The sequence below is a fragment of the Diospyros lotus genome, chromosome 2 (assembly GCF_014633365.1).
Source record: "Diospyros lotus cultivar Yz01 chromosome 2, ASM1463336v1, whole genome shotgun sequence".
Taxonomy (NCBI): domain Eukaryota; kingdom Viridiplantae; phylum Streptophyta; class Magnoliopsida; order Ericales; family Ebenaceae; genus Diospyros; species Diospyros lotus.
The window spans coordinates 25,714,712-25,728,628 of record NC_068339.1 but is presented as its reverse complement, the minus strand read 5'-3'; the positions used below and the strand labels follow the sequence as shown (position 1 = coordinate 25,728,628).

At 38.5% G+C, this 13,917-nt stretch overlaps 2 protein-coding genes across 2 annotated transcripts; one reads left to right on the top strand and one right to left on the bottom strand.

The window, feature by feature from the left end:
• The first annotated feature begins 1,406 nt into the window (after positions 1-1,406).
• Positions 1,407-3,508, top strand: LOC127794018 (cytochrome P450 77A2-like). The gene is made up of 2 exons (XM_052324877.1): positions 1,407-2,339; positions 2,585-3,508. The coding sequence occupies exons 1-2, from the start codon at positions 1,518-1,520 to the stop codon at positions 3,287-3,289; spliced, it is 1,527 nt and encodes a 508-aa protein (XP_052180837.1). The 5' UTR covers positions 1,407-1,517; the 3' UTR covers positions 3,290-3,508.
• Positions 3,509-10,224: 6,716 nt separating this feature from the next.
• LOC127795632 (cytochrome P450 77A2-like) lies at positions 10,225-12,086 on the bottom strand. Its single transcript, XM_052327427.1, has 2 exons — positions 11,632-12,086; positions 10,225-11,397 (listed from the first exon to the last, which is right to left on the bottom strand). The coding sequence occupies exons 1-2, from the start codon at positions 12,049-12,051 to the stop codon at positions 10,288-10,290; spliced, it is 1,530 nt and encodes a 509-aa protein (XP_052183387.1). The 5' UTR covers positions 12,052-12,086; the 3' UTR covers positions 10,225-10,287.
• Between the last annotated feature and the right edge of the window lie 1,831 nt (positions 12,087-13,917).

Genomic DNA, 13,917 nt, shown 5'->3' with positions numbered 1-13,917 from the left:
TTATTAGCATTTGTGTGACATTGCATTATATATTTATTTTTAAGTGTCATGCAAAATATAAAAATAAAATTTACATATAATATATTATACTTTATGACGTGAAAATTATCATAGATCGATTTCCATCATCGTAGACTAATGGGTAGTGATGGATATCTTATTTTTTGAAAAATATTATTTCTCTGTTTTTGTTCTATTTTGTATCGTATTTTTTTTTTATTTTATTTTCATACAATCTAATATATAGATTTTAAAAGTTTCCTAACATAATTTGTTGGTACAAAATAAAAAACCCGAAGAAGAAAATCATTTTGCCTTTACAAATTTGTAAAGATATCATTAACCTTTGAAGGTGAAACATTCTATAATTAGCAGCGGTGGCCATCTGTCTGCCACTGCCATATATAGGAGTACTTAAAAAGCTCGATCGCTTGATAATCTCAACTCAGGCAATATGGTAATATATTGAGAATTGCTATTTTAACTTTGGATATAATTGATAACAAAAAAATCAATAATAATTATCAATAGTAATAATAATAATATATTAAGTGCGAGAGCAAATTAATTAAATTTTTGGTATTTAAATAATAGTTTTGTATAAGGAATAATATATATATATATATATATATAAAAGTGAGGAGTGGTATATAGGATCAGGTGGATGCGTCCGTACGTACAGAGTAAATGTACGTCTGATGAGGTTATTCAATTTGGAATCAGTGGGGTAGTTAAATATCATAAAAAATCTCATTCACTGGTATCACCCACCGCCTCCCGGCCCCCTCTTTCCATCCATCCATGTTGACCATGTCAATTATTATATATTTTCTTCACCCTCCTCCTCCTCCTCCTCCTTTAAAAGATTGGTTTGGTTTGGTTTGGTTTTGTTTTGTTGAGGAGGAAATTTATTTGGATGTTAAGGAAATTAATGGTGATCATATGCATGCTTCCTTCTTGTTTTATAGATAATATGGATCTTTTGTTCATTTAATGTTGAGATTTCTTTCTTGTTTCATAACATTCCATTTAAGTAATAGATGTTATTGTCATAATAAATTTGAATCAACTTATAAACATAATAGATTTAAGATTCGAACCTTAGTTAATACAATTTAACTCTTGAATCGTTGGTTTGTAATCGCAATGATAAAAAAAAAAAATGAATCAAGAGTTAGTGTTAATTAAATTCTAATCCTTTGATTATTCAGAATGGAGGATTAGGATTTAATCTTAACCCTTTTTGTTAAGAAAATATATAATTTAATGATATACATTAAATTTTATACTTAATTCCATTCTTAATCAAAATTTAATTAACATCGATCATCTCTGATCAAATGCATTTATTTATTGATGGATGGATATATAAATTCACCTCAACACCCGGCCGTGTAGGTAAATTTTTTTCATGCCCTCTATATCTACCTCAACCATGGCAGCTCTGGCCTCCTCGTCTCTCTTTCATTGCATTACATTTACACCCCTCTCTCTCTCTCTCTTTCTGTCTCTGAGATATGGAGTTGGTAGACATTGCTATTCTCTGCTTCGCAGCTCTGTTTATTCGTCTATGGTGGCGATACTGGTCGGCTACCGGCGGTGGAAGGAAGAACCTCCCGCCGGGACCGCCGGGGTGGCCGATAGTGGGCAACTTAGTGCAAGTCATCCTCCAACGCCGACCGTTCATCTTCATAGTGCGAGATTTACGTCAAAAGTATGGCCCCATCTTCACCATGCATATGGGGCAGCGAACTCTCGTTATCGTGACCAGCTCCGAGCTCATCCACGAAGCCTTGGTGGAGAGAGGCCCTCTCTTCGCCAGCCGGCCACCGGACTCTCCCATCCGCCTCCTGTTTAGCGTTGGAAAGTGCGCCATTAACTCCGCCGAGTACGGCCCGCTCTGGCGCTCTTTGCGGCGGAACTTCGTGACGGAACTGATCAACCCCGCCAGGATCCGGCAATGCAGCTGGATCCGGAAGTGGGCCATCGAGAACCATATGCGGCAGCTCGAGGCCGTGGCTCGCCGCAAGGGATCCGTCGAGGTGATGAGCACCTGCAGGCTCACTATCTGCAGCATTCTCATATGTCTGTGTTTCGGGGCGAAAATCTCGGAAGATCGGATTAAGGAAATAGAGACGGTGCTGAAAGATGTCATGCTCATGACCACACCGAAGCTGCCGGACTTCTTGCCCGTGCTCATGCCGCTGTTCAGCCGGCAGCTGAAGGATGCCAAGGAGCTGAGGAAGAAGCAAATGGAATGTCTGGTTCCTCTGTTGAGGAACAGAAAAAGGTTTCTTGAGAGTGGAGGAAAACCTGGCAGAAGCTTTTCGGAGATGGTGGTGAGTGTGAGGGTTTAGTATTTAGGATTTTAGTTCAGATATTCGGTCTAGTTTCACTAAATGGGGCTTTTAACTCGAGGGCTGAAGGGCAAAAAAATTACAACTTTAATTGGCTCTACTTAGGTTTTCAACAATGAAATGCAAGTAAAAGTGAAATTGTAAATTTGCCATAACCCAATTCTTGAATTTCTGCGATTGACTATTAATTTAATTCAAATTTGTTTTTTTTTGTCTCATTTTGACAGAGCCCGAGTGGAGCGGCTTACATCGACTCGCTCTTTAAACTGGTTCCACCCGGCCGGGGCGAGTTGGGCGAAGAGGAACTCGTCACGCTTTGCTCGGAGGCTATAAACGCCGGAACGGATACCAGCGCGACGACAGTGGAGTGGGCTTTGCTTCATTTAGTGCTGGACCAAGAGATTCAAGACAAGCTGTACAAAGAAATCGTTGCTTGCGTGGGAAAAGACGGCACCGTCACCGAAGAAGACGTGGAGAAGATGCCGTATTTGGGAGCGGTGGTGAAGGAGACTTTCCGCCGCCACCCTCCTAGCCACTTCGTCTTGTCTCACGCTGCCACGACTGAGACGGAGCTCGGCGGCTACAAGATTCCGGCGGACGTGAGCGTGGAGTTCTACACTGCGTGGGTGACGCAGGACCCGGGATTGTGGGAGGACCCGGAGGAGTTCAGGCCAGAGAGGTTCCTTGACGGCGACGGCGTGGACGTCGACGTGACGGGGACGAGAGGGGTGAAGATGGCGCCGTTCGGCGCAGGCCGGAGAATCTGCCCGGCGATGACTCTGGGGACGTTGCATGTGAACTTGCTGCTTGCGAGGATGGTGCATGCTTTCAAGTGGGTCCCGGTTCCGGGTGCCCCGCCCGACCCGACTGAGACTTTCGCATTCACTGTGGTGATGAAGAACCCTCTCAAAGCGGTCATTCTGAGTAGGTGAAGGACTTGAAGTCTGTGGACTGTGGTACTGTTTTCATAGATGCTTGCTCATAAATTAGTAATAGCACATATATATACATATATATTGTGAGTCTATAATGACTACCCTAGCTATATATAATTATTAATTATATATATGTTTGAACTATTATGTCCTTCCACTGAGCTCTTGTATGATATAAACTAATGAACATGGTGGTTTTTTAATTTTATTCCTTAAAAGAAGGTTGAATTCATGGTTTGATAATGCCTTGTAATTAGGGATTATATTTAATTTGGTAAATTAAATATGACATAGCTTGTCACGTAACAGTTAATAGTGACAATAATAAATAATAATTTCCAATTGAAACTAAATAGTAAAATAAGTATCCTTATTAAACAATTTAAACAATATAAATTTGAATATGATCATATAACTCGTAACAGTAAATAATGACAATAATAAATAATAATTTACAATTGAAACTAAATAATAAATTAAGTCTCTCTATTAAACAAATTAAATTGTAAAATTGAATTTCAAAACACCAGTAACGTTTCATATTTTTTTTTTATAACTTATTTTATTTATTAATATTATTTAATTTCTTATATAAATTCAAGAATTATAGCTCTTCATGCCACCTTCAGGTAAAAAAAGTCTTATGAGAGACTTAGGCTGGAAGGACCAAATACGCAAAGGCCCAAACAGGCGTGTAATGGGTTCAGGCCACGATTAAAGTAAGGCCTATTTTTGAAAAAGAGGTTTAAAGACAATGAAGAAAATTAAGAGAGAAAGCCACAAACAAACAACCTAGGAGACATAAAGGTCTTCGAGAGACCTTCTTAGCAATAAGCCTAGAAGATAAACTCTCTTTGGAGACCTATTCGGTTGGAATTCAAAAATTCACCCCTCTTTAGACTTTTCTTTTCTCGTGGAGTATTCCAAAGGCAAATGTGTAAATTATTATCTCTACGATTTTTTTTTTTGAAAGTCTGAATAACTAATCCTAAGATGGTTGGATACTTTGTCACTTATCGCCCACCACCTCTTTAAATAGGAGGTCAATCTCACTCTCTAGGTATGCGAAAGATGCTACACATAATTCTCTCCAAATTTTTCTAATTTCCAATAAATCTGACTTAAGTATAGGATGGTTTGCATTGGGAATACCCCTTTAATCAACTTCTTTTTTGCAGTACCTTGATGACTTGAAAATGATTTCTCAACATGTAAATTTATTGTCATATTCAAACAACAACAATTAACATTGTCTATGAGAACCCAATCAAAAAGCTTAGAAAAAGACAAATGGCATACACTAAATCTCAGATTGTTGAAAACTGACGAAGTAGTGAGGAACATAATGTTCAATCTCTCGAAAACCTCCAAAGATCGCAAACGACTCTCCTAGTGAGAGCTCTAAGAACCCCCAAGCGGCTCTTTCGATTGTCCATTTCGAAGAGTATGAGGCACTATAAAGACAACATGACGAAAGTGCTCAAACTCTTTAAGAAATGGTAAGCTTCCTATAGCATATCATTCCCCATACTCCACTTCCATAAACTCTGTAGAACTTTGTGGCAAGGAGACAACTTGAACACGCTTTTGTCACCTGAGAAAGTCTTCTGCTCCTAGAAGCTTCTTAGGAGGAAAGCACTTGGGAGACTCTCCCATAGCTATCTCGATGTCAGGAAGAAGATGTGTTGACCAAAAGGGATAGGGTTGTGAGAGAACCTCCTAGAAAGAAGAAATACCCGAAGATTATTGAGAGCATGATTGTCGAAAAAGATTAGGATCCTTTGAAAAATCAGCTTAGAAGAACCCATAAGGTTAGGAATTAGTCCATATTTAGTGCCCGAGAAACATCAGACGTGAAGAAGATGATTGAAAAGATACTAGAGCAAAAAAGGTTGGTACCAATCGGAAAGAACCAACAAAGGAGAAAAATACCTTTCACCCTGGAGATTATGGAAAAATCTTTTTTGTCAAATTTTAAGATGCCCCAATTGGTCACTTATTTTGGAAAAAGAGATCCCCATGATCACATCCAAAATTATGAGTCCCCAGTGTTACTCCATGGCTAGGATGATGCAATCATATGTCGTGTTTTCCTCTTCCACCATTGTTCTAGTTGGCTTTCATCACTTACTTCCTCTTCCAAAAAGAAAGAATGAAACACAAAAAAAGAAATTACAAAACAATCCTATTCTATAGGAGGTTGGCTTTCATTGCTTGCTTCCTCTTCCACCATTGTTCTAGTTGTCCTTTAGGCAGTGGTCTTGACTCTGCTAGTGGATTGCATAGCTGACTTGAATTTAGCTAGCCCTCATTCCACTTTGACCTGCCTTTGCTCCCATCTTTCAAGTCTCTATATCATTCCCTCTTGGTTGCTTATGATTGTGTTGATGGAACTTATTAGGAACTCTCCTAAGGGTATTCTGGTCATATTTTAAGGAGTGGGACCAGAAGTTTGAGGATTTGGAGGATTGGAAAAGGTGGCTTGAGCTAGACGAGGAGTAGATCGTGAAGGTCTAGCCTTTTGAGTGGGAAGAGGATTCTACTCATGGTGTTCTGGGTGGTTTCTATAGAAGGCATATTCTAGACTCCATTTTCACACTTAATTCTCATTCTTTTTAGGGTTTGGCTCGAGTAAATATCAAAAGAAGAGTGAGGGATAGACCTTCCATGCAAAAGACCATGGATGGTTTGAAATTTAAGAGTGACAAACACCCCAAATGGAAGCTTGCTAGATGATTTAGCAATTACAAAATCATTCATTCTAGAGAATAGGAAACAAGGAAGGTTGAATTGAGTATTGTTTATGGCACATCACATAAGTTCTAGGTCTGAATAGATGACAAAATGAAAAGACCCACCCCTAATATTTATGGATATGGTGATAAAGTGGTGAAGGACCCTATGTTCTGGGTCTAAGAACTGATGAGAGCCTAAGTGGTTTATATAGCTAGGAAAGTTTCTTTCTTTCCTGTGAGTGTTAACCATATTTCATCATAATCTAATTCTAGGTCATCTATTACTGGTATTGCCAAAAATACAACAATTAAAATTTATGGTGTAAGGTCCACACGAGCTCGATGTTGGGTGAAGTGAGGTTGTCGTAAGAGAAGCCGTCTCAAGGGAGTTTGCCGTAAGGATGCCCGCCGCAAAGATTTCGCCACAAGCTTCTTTGTCACAAAGATCTTCCTTCGCCACAAGATCTTATCCACAAGGCTTCACCACAAGCTTTTTTGCCACAAGCTCTTTCGTCACAAGGTCTTTACTATAAGCTCTTTCTCCACAAGCTCATTTGCCATAAGCTTTGGTTTTCACCACAAGGTCTTACCGCAAGGCTTTAACTCCGCCACAAGGTCTCATCGTAAGGTTTTGCCTTCGCCGTTAGGTCTTGCCGCAAGATTTTGCCTTTGTCGCTAGGTCTCGCAGCAAGGTCTTGGCTTCATCGCTAGGTCTTGCCATAAGGTTTTTGTCTTCGCCACAAGGACTCGCCACAAGGTTTTGACTTCGCTACAAGGTCTCACCGCAAACTTTTACCTCTACCACAAGGTTTTGGCTTTGCCTCTAAGTCTCGCCGCAAGGTTTTGGCCCTGTTGATACTCAAAAATGGGTCAGAAGGCTCGCGAGAATCCTTGCCCATGACGACCATCCGATGCTTAAGTCAGTACCAGATCCAGGTAACTATTCACAAAAACAGTGAAAGTGCAGTCAAAGTGTCAAAGATTTTATCGAAATTCGGAGTCCCCTTTAATATCTTGTAGCTGGGTATTTATAGGGCATGATTCTCAAGGATGGCTAGTGCTGACACGTGGCAATTACTAAATGGGGTCAAATTTAACAAAAGGGGGAGATTGCCACGAAGCCTCGAATTTCATGCTTATTTAGGCAAAACATATCACATAAATTTTTGGGGGAAGACTACTCACCTTGTTCTAGTTGTTTAAGCTCTCGAAATTCTTGCCTTGCCTTAAGACTCGTGCCTTGATATTTTTCCTGACCAAAATTTTAGGAAAAATTAATAAAATTTAATTATTTATTTTTCACAATTTTTTTCCTATTTTTCTTTTTTTTTTCCCTTTCTTTTTCTTACCTTACACGCCCACACCCACTTGCCCAAAGTCGATCATTTTCTCCAATCTCCCTTTGGCTGGGCAGCCACTGGTTTGCCTCGAATCCCTTATTTTCTTCCTTCATTTTGCTCTATTATTCATTCCGAACACGATAAGCTCATCGGTGGCTCAAAAAGTAGACTAAACACCCCCAAATTCGCTAATTATAGTGCGTCTTCAGTGGGTCTTCCAATTTTCCGACCATGCTCGAAACCCTTTCAAACCAACACCAAAATCTCTAGAACTTTTTAGAAATCTTCTTCTTCCCTTGGAGATCAAAACCTCTCTATCAATATCCCTCAATTTCTCCCCAAATGCTTGGATTTTTCAACTGAAAATCAATGAAGCCTTCGGCTAAAAACTTAGCTATTTATAGGCATTTCTAGCCATTTCTTTGGCCAATCAGGCGGCTTCCTTACCTTGGACCTTCCCTCTTAGGTCATAATGGCCCTAATCGGCCTTCTGAACATCAATTTGACGTCCCAACTAGCGGCCACAGTATGACTGCTAGTGGTTTGCACGTTTCACACCTACTTTGCACTTTAGTTCCTCCACTTCTTCCTTCTTTCACTTTGACCCTTTGCCCTCAGGTCCTTCAATTTCAAAAAAAAATTACTTTAGCCCCTATAACTTTGAAAAATTACACTCAAATACACAAATTTTTAGGTATTACACTTATTTCCCGTATGATTGACACAATTTGATAAAAATATTAAACAAATTAGATTAAATAATGCTAGAGAATCTTGCAATGGTTTTATCCACTCGTTTTTTCAACAATTAGGGGTTTTCAACAATCAAGTCGTGTTGGTACACCCTAACAAAATGGGGGTTCTCGTGTGGAAACATTAACATTTTTTCAATGTTGCCCATGCTATTTGTTTTCAATCTAATATTTCTTTACATTTTTTTGGGTGGATGTATTTTACATGCTGCATATCTTATTAATCATTTACCCATTACTATTTTATGTGGTAAAACTCCACATGAACTTTTGTTTTTCTAAACAACCAATTTATAATCATCTCCGTGTGTTTGGCTATCTTTGTTATGCTAAAAACCTCAATCTTTTCCACAAGTTTGGCACCTGTTCCTCTCCGAATGTTTTTTTAGCATGCCCACCTTGTCAAAAAGGTTACAAAATATACAATTTAAAGTCTAAAAAGATTTTTCTAAGTCATGATATTATTTTTCAAGAGTTTGTTTTTCCCTTTGAGTCTATGACTTTGGTCCTCTCCATCCATAACTATACCTATACATCCAGTCTTGCCAGATGATCTTTTTCCTTCAAGCCCATCCATTCCACCCACCATCTCCAACACTTCCCTATCCCCAAATACTAACCCTACGCAAACAACAGGTTAGTCTAAACAACCTACATTTCTTAAGGATGCACGTGGTTGTCAAAGGATACACATATGTTGGAGGCATTGACTATCATGATACATCTACTTGAATTGCTAAGCTTACTAGTCCCCACACCAATTAGATGTTCATAATGCCTTTCTTCATGGTGAGTTAAATGAAGAAGTGTACATGTCTTCGCCTCCTAGCTATAGACGTAAGGAGGAGTACTCCCTCATATATCATCTCTATAAATCACTTTATGGACTCAAACAACCATCTACACAATGGTTATCCAAATTCTCTACACCACTTTATTAACCATGGGTTCATTTAATCTCAAGCTGATCACAGTCTCTTTGCTATTCATTGTGGTGTTGCTTTTGTTTTCATTGTTTATATTGATGACATTATTATTATCGGTTCTGACTCCATTATTCTTGCTCATGTCAAAACTTATTTAATCTAGCAATTCCACATCAAGGATATGAGACCTCTCAAATATTTCCTTGGAATTGATGTATTTTTCAATCCCAGCATAACTACACCTTTGATCTTTTACAAGATTCTAGTGTTACAGGCTATCATACCTCTGATTTTCCCATAGAGAAAAATCTGAAGCTCTCACCATTCGATGGAGCACCTTTTAAAGATCCATCTGTCTATCAACGACTTGTTGGTTGCCTTATTTACTTGACTGTTACTCGCCCGAACATTGTTTACACTGTCAATATTCTTAGTCAGTTTATGCATTGGCCTAGATAGCCTTATTTACTTACAGCTCAACGTCTAATCCAATATCTAAAGTCCACTCCTAATCAAGGGATTTTGATGTCTTCTCGGTTGACTCTAGTTCTACTTATTGTGATTTTAATTGGGTTAGTTATCCTATGACATGTCATTCCATCAATGGCTTATGTGTTTTTTAAGCAATAGCCCCATTTTATGGAAAATCAAGAAATAAAGTATTGTGTCTCGTTCTTCTACTCAGTTTGAATATTCATGCTATGACTGCTACCACGTGTGAGATTATTTGGCTTTATTATATTTTCTGTGATTTTGGTGTTCAATTTCTATCTCCCACACCATTATTTTGTGATAATCAAGTTATTTTGCATATTACTACCAATCTTGTCTTTCATGAACACATGAAACACATTGAGATTGATTATCACTTATTCGGAAAAATTTTCACTAACATATTAATTATTCTACCAAAATTTCATCAGCTAACAAGTTGTCAATATTTTCATCAAGTCCCTTAAAGCTCTATAATTTCGTATCATCCATTCCAAGTTGCATTTATAACATGAGTGTTGGCATAATTAGTATGATCCACAATTTTTAAGATAGTTTTCTAGTTAGGATTTCTTTTATATTTTTGTACAAAGCTTTAGTTTTTTTTTTTTATATTACTTGTATATAATCTTGTAAAGACATTATTATCAACACAATTTAGAGGAATTTTCTTCTATCAATATATATATATATATATATATGTGATTGAAGCCAACCACTACAATAGCCAAGCTGATAGCATCCCAAGCCTCAAGTACTACTACACCTCGGCAGGATCATTGCCTTGAGATGGTCTTTCATCACAACAGTGAAAGTTGACTCCTCCGTCGGGTCGGGCGGGGCACCCGGAACCGCAACCCACTTGAACGCCTGCACCATCCTGGCAACCAACAAGCTCACATGCAAAATCCCCAGACTCATTGCCGGGCAAATCCTCCGCCCGGCCCCGAACGGCACCACCCTCACCCCTCGCGCCCCCGTCAAATCCACGTCCACCCCGTCGCCGCTCAGGAACCTCTCCGGCCGGAACTCATCCGGGTCCTCCCACAAACCCGGGTCCTGGGTCGCCCACGCAATGTAGAACTCCACGTTCGCCCCCGCCGGAATCCTGTAGCCGCCGAGCTCCGCCTCTTCCATGGCGGAGTGGGACAAGAGCAAGTGGCTCGGAGGGCGCCGCCGGAATGTCTCCTTCACCACCGCCCCCAAATAAGGCATCCTTTCCACATCTTCTTCTTTGACAATTCCATCTTTTCCGGCAAAATCCATTATTTCCTTGTAAAGCTTTTCTTGGATGTCTTGGTTCAACACCAACTCAAGCATGGCCCATTCCAGCGTTGCTGCCGTGGTATCCGTTCCGGCATTGATCACTTCGGAGCAGAGCGTCACGAGTTCGCCGTCGCCCAACCGGCCACGCCCCGGCGGCTCAAGATGAAACAGAGAATCAACATAAGCCTCGCCAATGGGGCTCGCCATCTCCGAGCTAGGGTTTCCATTTCTCTCCACGAACGCCTTCCTCTTCCTCACCAGTGGAACGAAGCATTCCATTTGCTTCCTCCTTATCTCTTTCGCCTCTTCGAACTGGCGGCGAAACAGTGGCATGAGCGACGGCAAGAAGTCTGGCAACGTCGGAGTTCCGATCTTGATCACGTCTCTTTGGACGGCTTCGATTTCCCTGACCCGATCGTCCGAGATTCTTGCGCCGAAGCATAAACAGAACAGAATGCTGAAAACTGTTAGCCTGCAGTTGCTCATCACTTCAACAAATCCCTTCTCCGAAGCCTCGTTTACAAGTCTCTTCAGATGGTTTTCGATCGCCCAGCTTCGGATCCAACTGCATTGTCGGATTTTTGCTGGGTTCACCTATTAAGATCAGAATAATATCAAATTTGAATTATAATAAATTGATTTACCTGGTTCTTCTAAACATGAGTTCAACTTCCAGGTACCTTATATAGAAACTGATTTTGTTGTTCTCAATTAGCCAGTTAGTAGGCAAGGTCTACGGGGACAAAACGACGATTTTGCCGAATGGCTAACCAACACTAACTTTTCTTTCTATGATTGTTTTGAGTAAAGTATTTCTTCTAACATTACCAATTGGGCGACGAAGTTCCGGCGCAGATATCGCCAGAGAGGGCCGTACTCGGCGGCGTTAACTGAACATTTTCCGAGACTAAAGAGGAGGCGGATGGGGGACTCCGGCGGGCGGCTTGCGAAGAGAGGGCCCTTCTGGACAAGGGCTTCGTGGATGAGATCGGGGCTTGTTACGATGATGAAAGTTCGTTGGCCCATTTGCATGGTGAAGATGGGGCCATATTTTTCACGTAAATCACGCAATATGAAAATGAAGGCCTTGCGACGGAGAAAGACTTGCTTCAAGTTGCCCACTATGGGCCAGCCCGGCGGCCCCGGCGGCAGATTCTTGGCTTCGCCGCCGGTGCGGCACCAGTATCTCCACCATGAACGAAGAAACAGAGCGGCCAAGCAAAGAATAACAAGCTCTATGAACTCCATTGGAGAGAGGTTCAAAGATAAGATGGATAGATAGAGACAGTGAGGAAGAGCAAGGTCGTGCTTTCCTTCATATGAGTGATTTCAATTTATAGTAATGTTATTTTTTTATTATATTAGAAAAATACATTTTGTACAAAGCTTTTACATATAATACATAATATTTTTCTTAATATTAAAACTAAACTAACTTTACCCACTAAGCCAAAAAAAAATAAAATCATTAAAATATGATTATTCTAAAAATATATGTTATACAGCTAGCTGTTATATATAAAGTATGATTTCATTTATTGAATGTTTGAATGGGCAGACATCAGAGATGGGAGTATAGGGTTTTGATTGTGAATTGTTAACAACGATAGTCATGAGCTAGAAATGTGATGTGTCCTTCAACAACTCCAATAAAGCAAAGATAAAGAAACTCATCGTAAGTTATATTTAAGACATAAATTAAGTAACAAACAAGTGATACGTTAGACTTAATATTAGTAGATCACGAGTTCAATATTTGATCTAGACGAGAGCTAAAGGTCTACTGTGATTTATTTTCTCTGTCAAAATCAAAGACACTAGTGGTGAAAGATCATGCAAGGACAATAATTTCAAGAGATTGATGCACAATTCATATTAGTGTATATATATATATATATGCTAAATATTTCAAATAGAATATATGTTTGGTTAGGAAAAATAATTATTAGAATCAATTAATGAGTGATTGGTTTAATTTGGCATTTAATAAATTCAAAGTAGCCTGTGATCATTAATGTTGAGCTAAATATGCTATGCTTTAATTTCTGTGGCCCTTAATGTATTGCCATGTTTGTTTTGCTTATTTGCCTATGATTCCTTTGTGAACCCTAAGATAACAGAGGGATTATTCATTTCATTGGTCTCAATGCTATAATTGATCAAATTACACTTTCAGTTCGTTTTTGTAGGAGTTTTAAAATATGGTTCTATTTTTTAACATCATAATATCACAATTGATATCGAGTTTTAATATAAAACAAACACTACAAGTTTAGATAAGATCTAAGAAATTGTTATTTTTTTATAAACCCATCTTAATAATATTAAACTATGTATGTTAAACAAGTTGAGCGACTTGTAAACTCATCTGGCTTGTTTGCTTGTTTTTTTAGATAAAATCGAGATGAGTCCCATCATGATTGGACCCACAACCAATTCAAAAAAAAGCTTGACACAACTCAGGCTTGGTAGCTCAAGAGTCCGCTCTTTGAGCTTGGCTCGTTAGAATCATCTTAAATTTATTTTTTAAAATAAAAAAATTAGTACCAATTAAAAAGTAGAAAATAAAAAATTATATCTTAAAATTGACGGCCTAAAAAAATTTATATCTCATACACAAAAAGTCATAATCATCTTAAACAAATGCTAAACGTATATTTTTTAAATGAGTAACATTGGACCACGAATGGTTGGACTTTTTATAATTTTTAAATATTTATAAATTTTAAAATAGTTTTAAGAGTAATTGAATCATTAGAAAACTAGAAAATAGAAATTATTAAAAGGTAAAAATTTTAATTTTCAAACTTTTAACTTTTAATTACTAACATTTAAATTCTAAGTTTTTATTAAGTAGAATTTGTATTTTTAAAAATATTTATATATCTTATTCATTAAATAAATAAAAATAATTTTTTGAAAGTAATTTAAAAACTGTATAAAAAACAAACTAGCTTGTCAACCTTCTTTTGAACTAGGCCTATTCAGGCTTGTGAGCCTAAGCTCGACCTTTGCTAGCAATTCGACAAACGAGAAATATTCATAACGGTAAAAGTACGAATATTATTCGACTTGATATATTTTAAATACGGTCAAAAATTCATCATTCAAAAA

Excerpts from the sequence above, each read along its gene's own strand:
- LOC127794018 (XM_052324877.1), top strand. The coding sequence starts at position 1,518 with ATGGAGTTGGTAGACATTGCTATTCTCTGCTTCGCAGCTCTGTTTATT. Across the intron at positions 2,340-2,584 it reads GAAGCTTTTCGGAGATGGTG|AGCCCGAGTGGAGCGGCTTA; the intron begins GTGAGTGTGAGG and ends TCATTTTGACAG.
- LOC127795632 (XM_052327427.1), bottom strand. The coding sequence starts at position 12,051 with ATGGAGTTCATAGAGCTTGTTATTCTTTGCTTGGCCGCTCTGTTTCTT. Across the intron at positions 11,398-11,631 it reads GGAACTTCGTCGCCCAATTG|GTGAACCCAGCAAAAATCCG; the intron begins GTAATGTTAGAA and ends TGATCTTAATAG.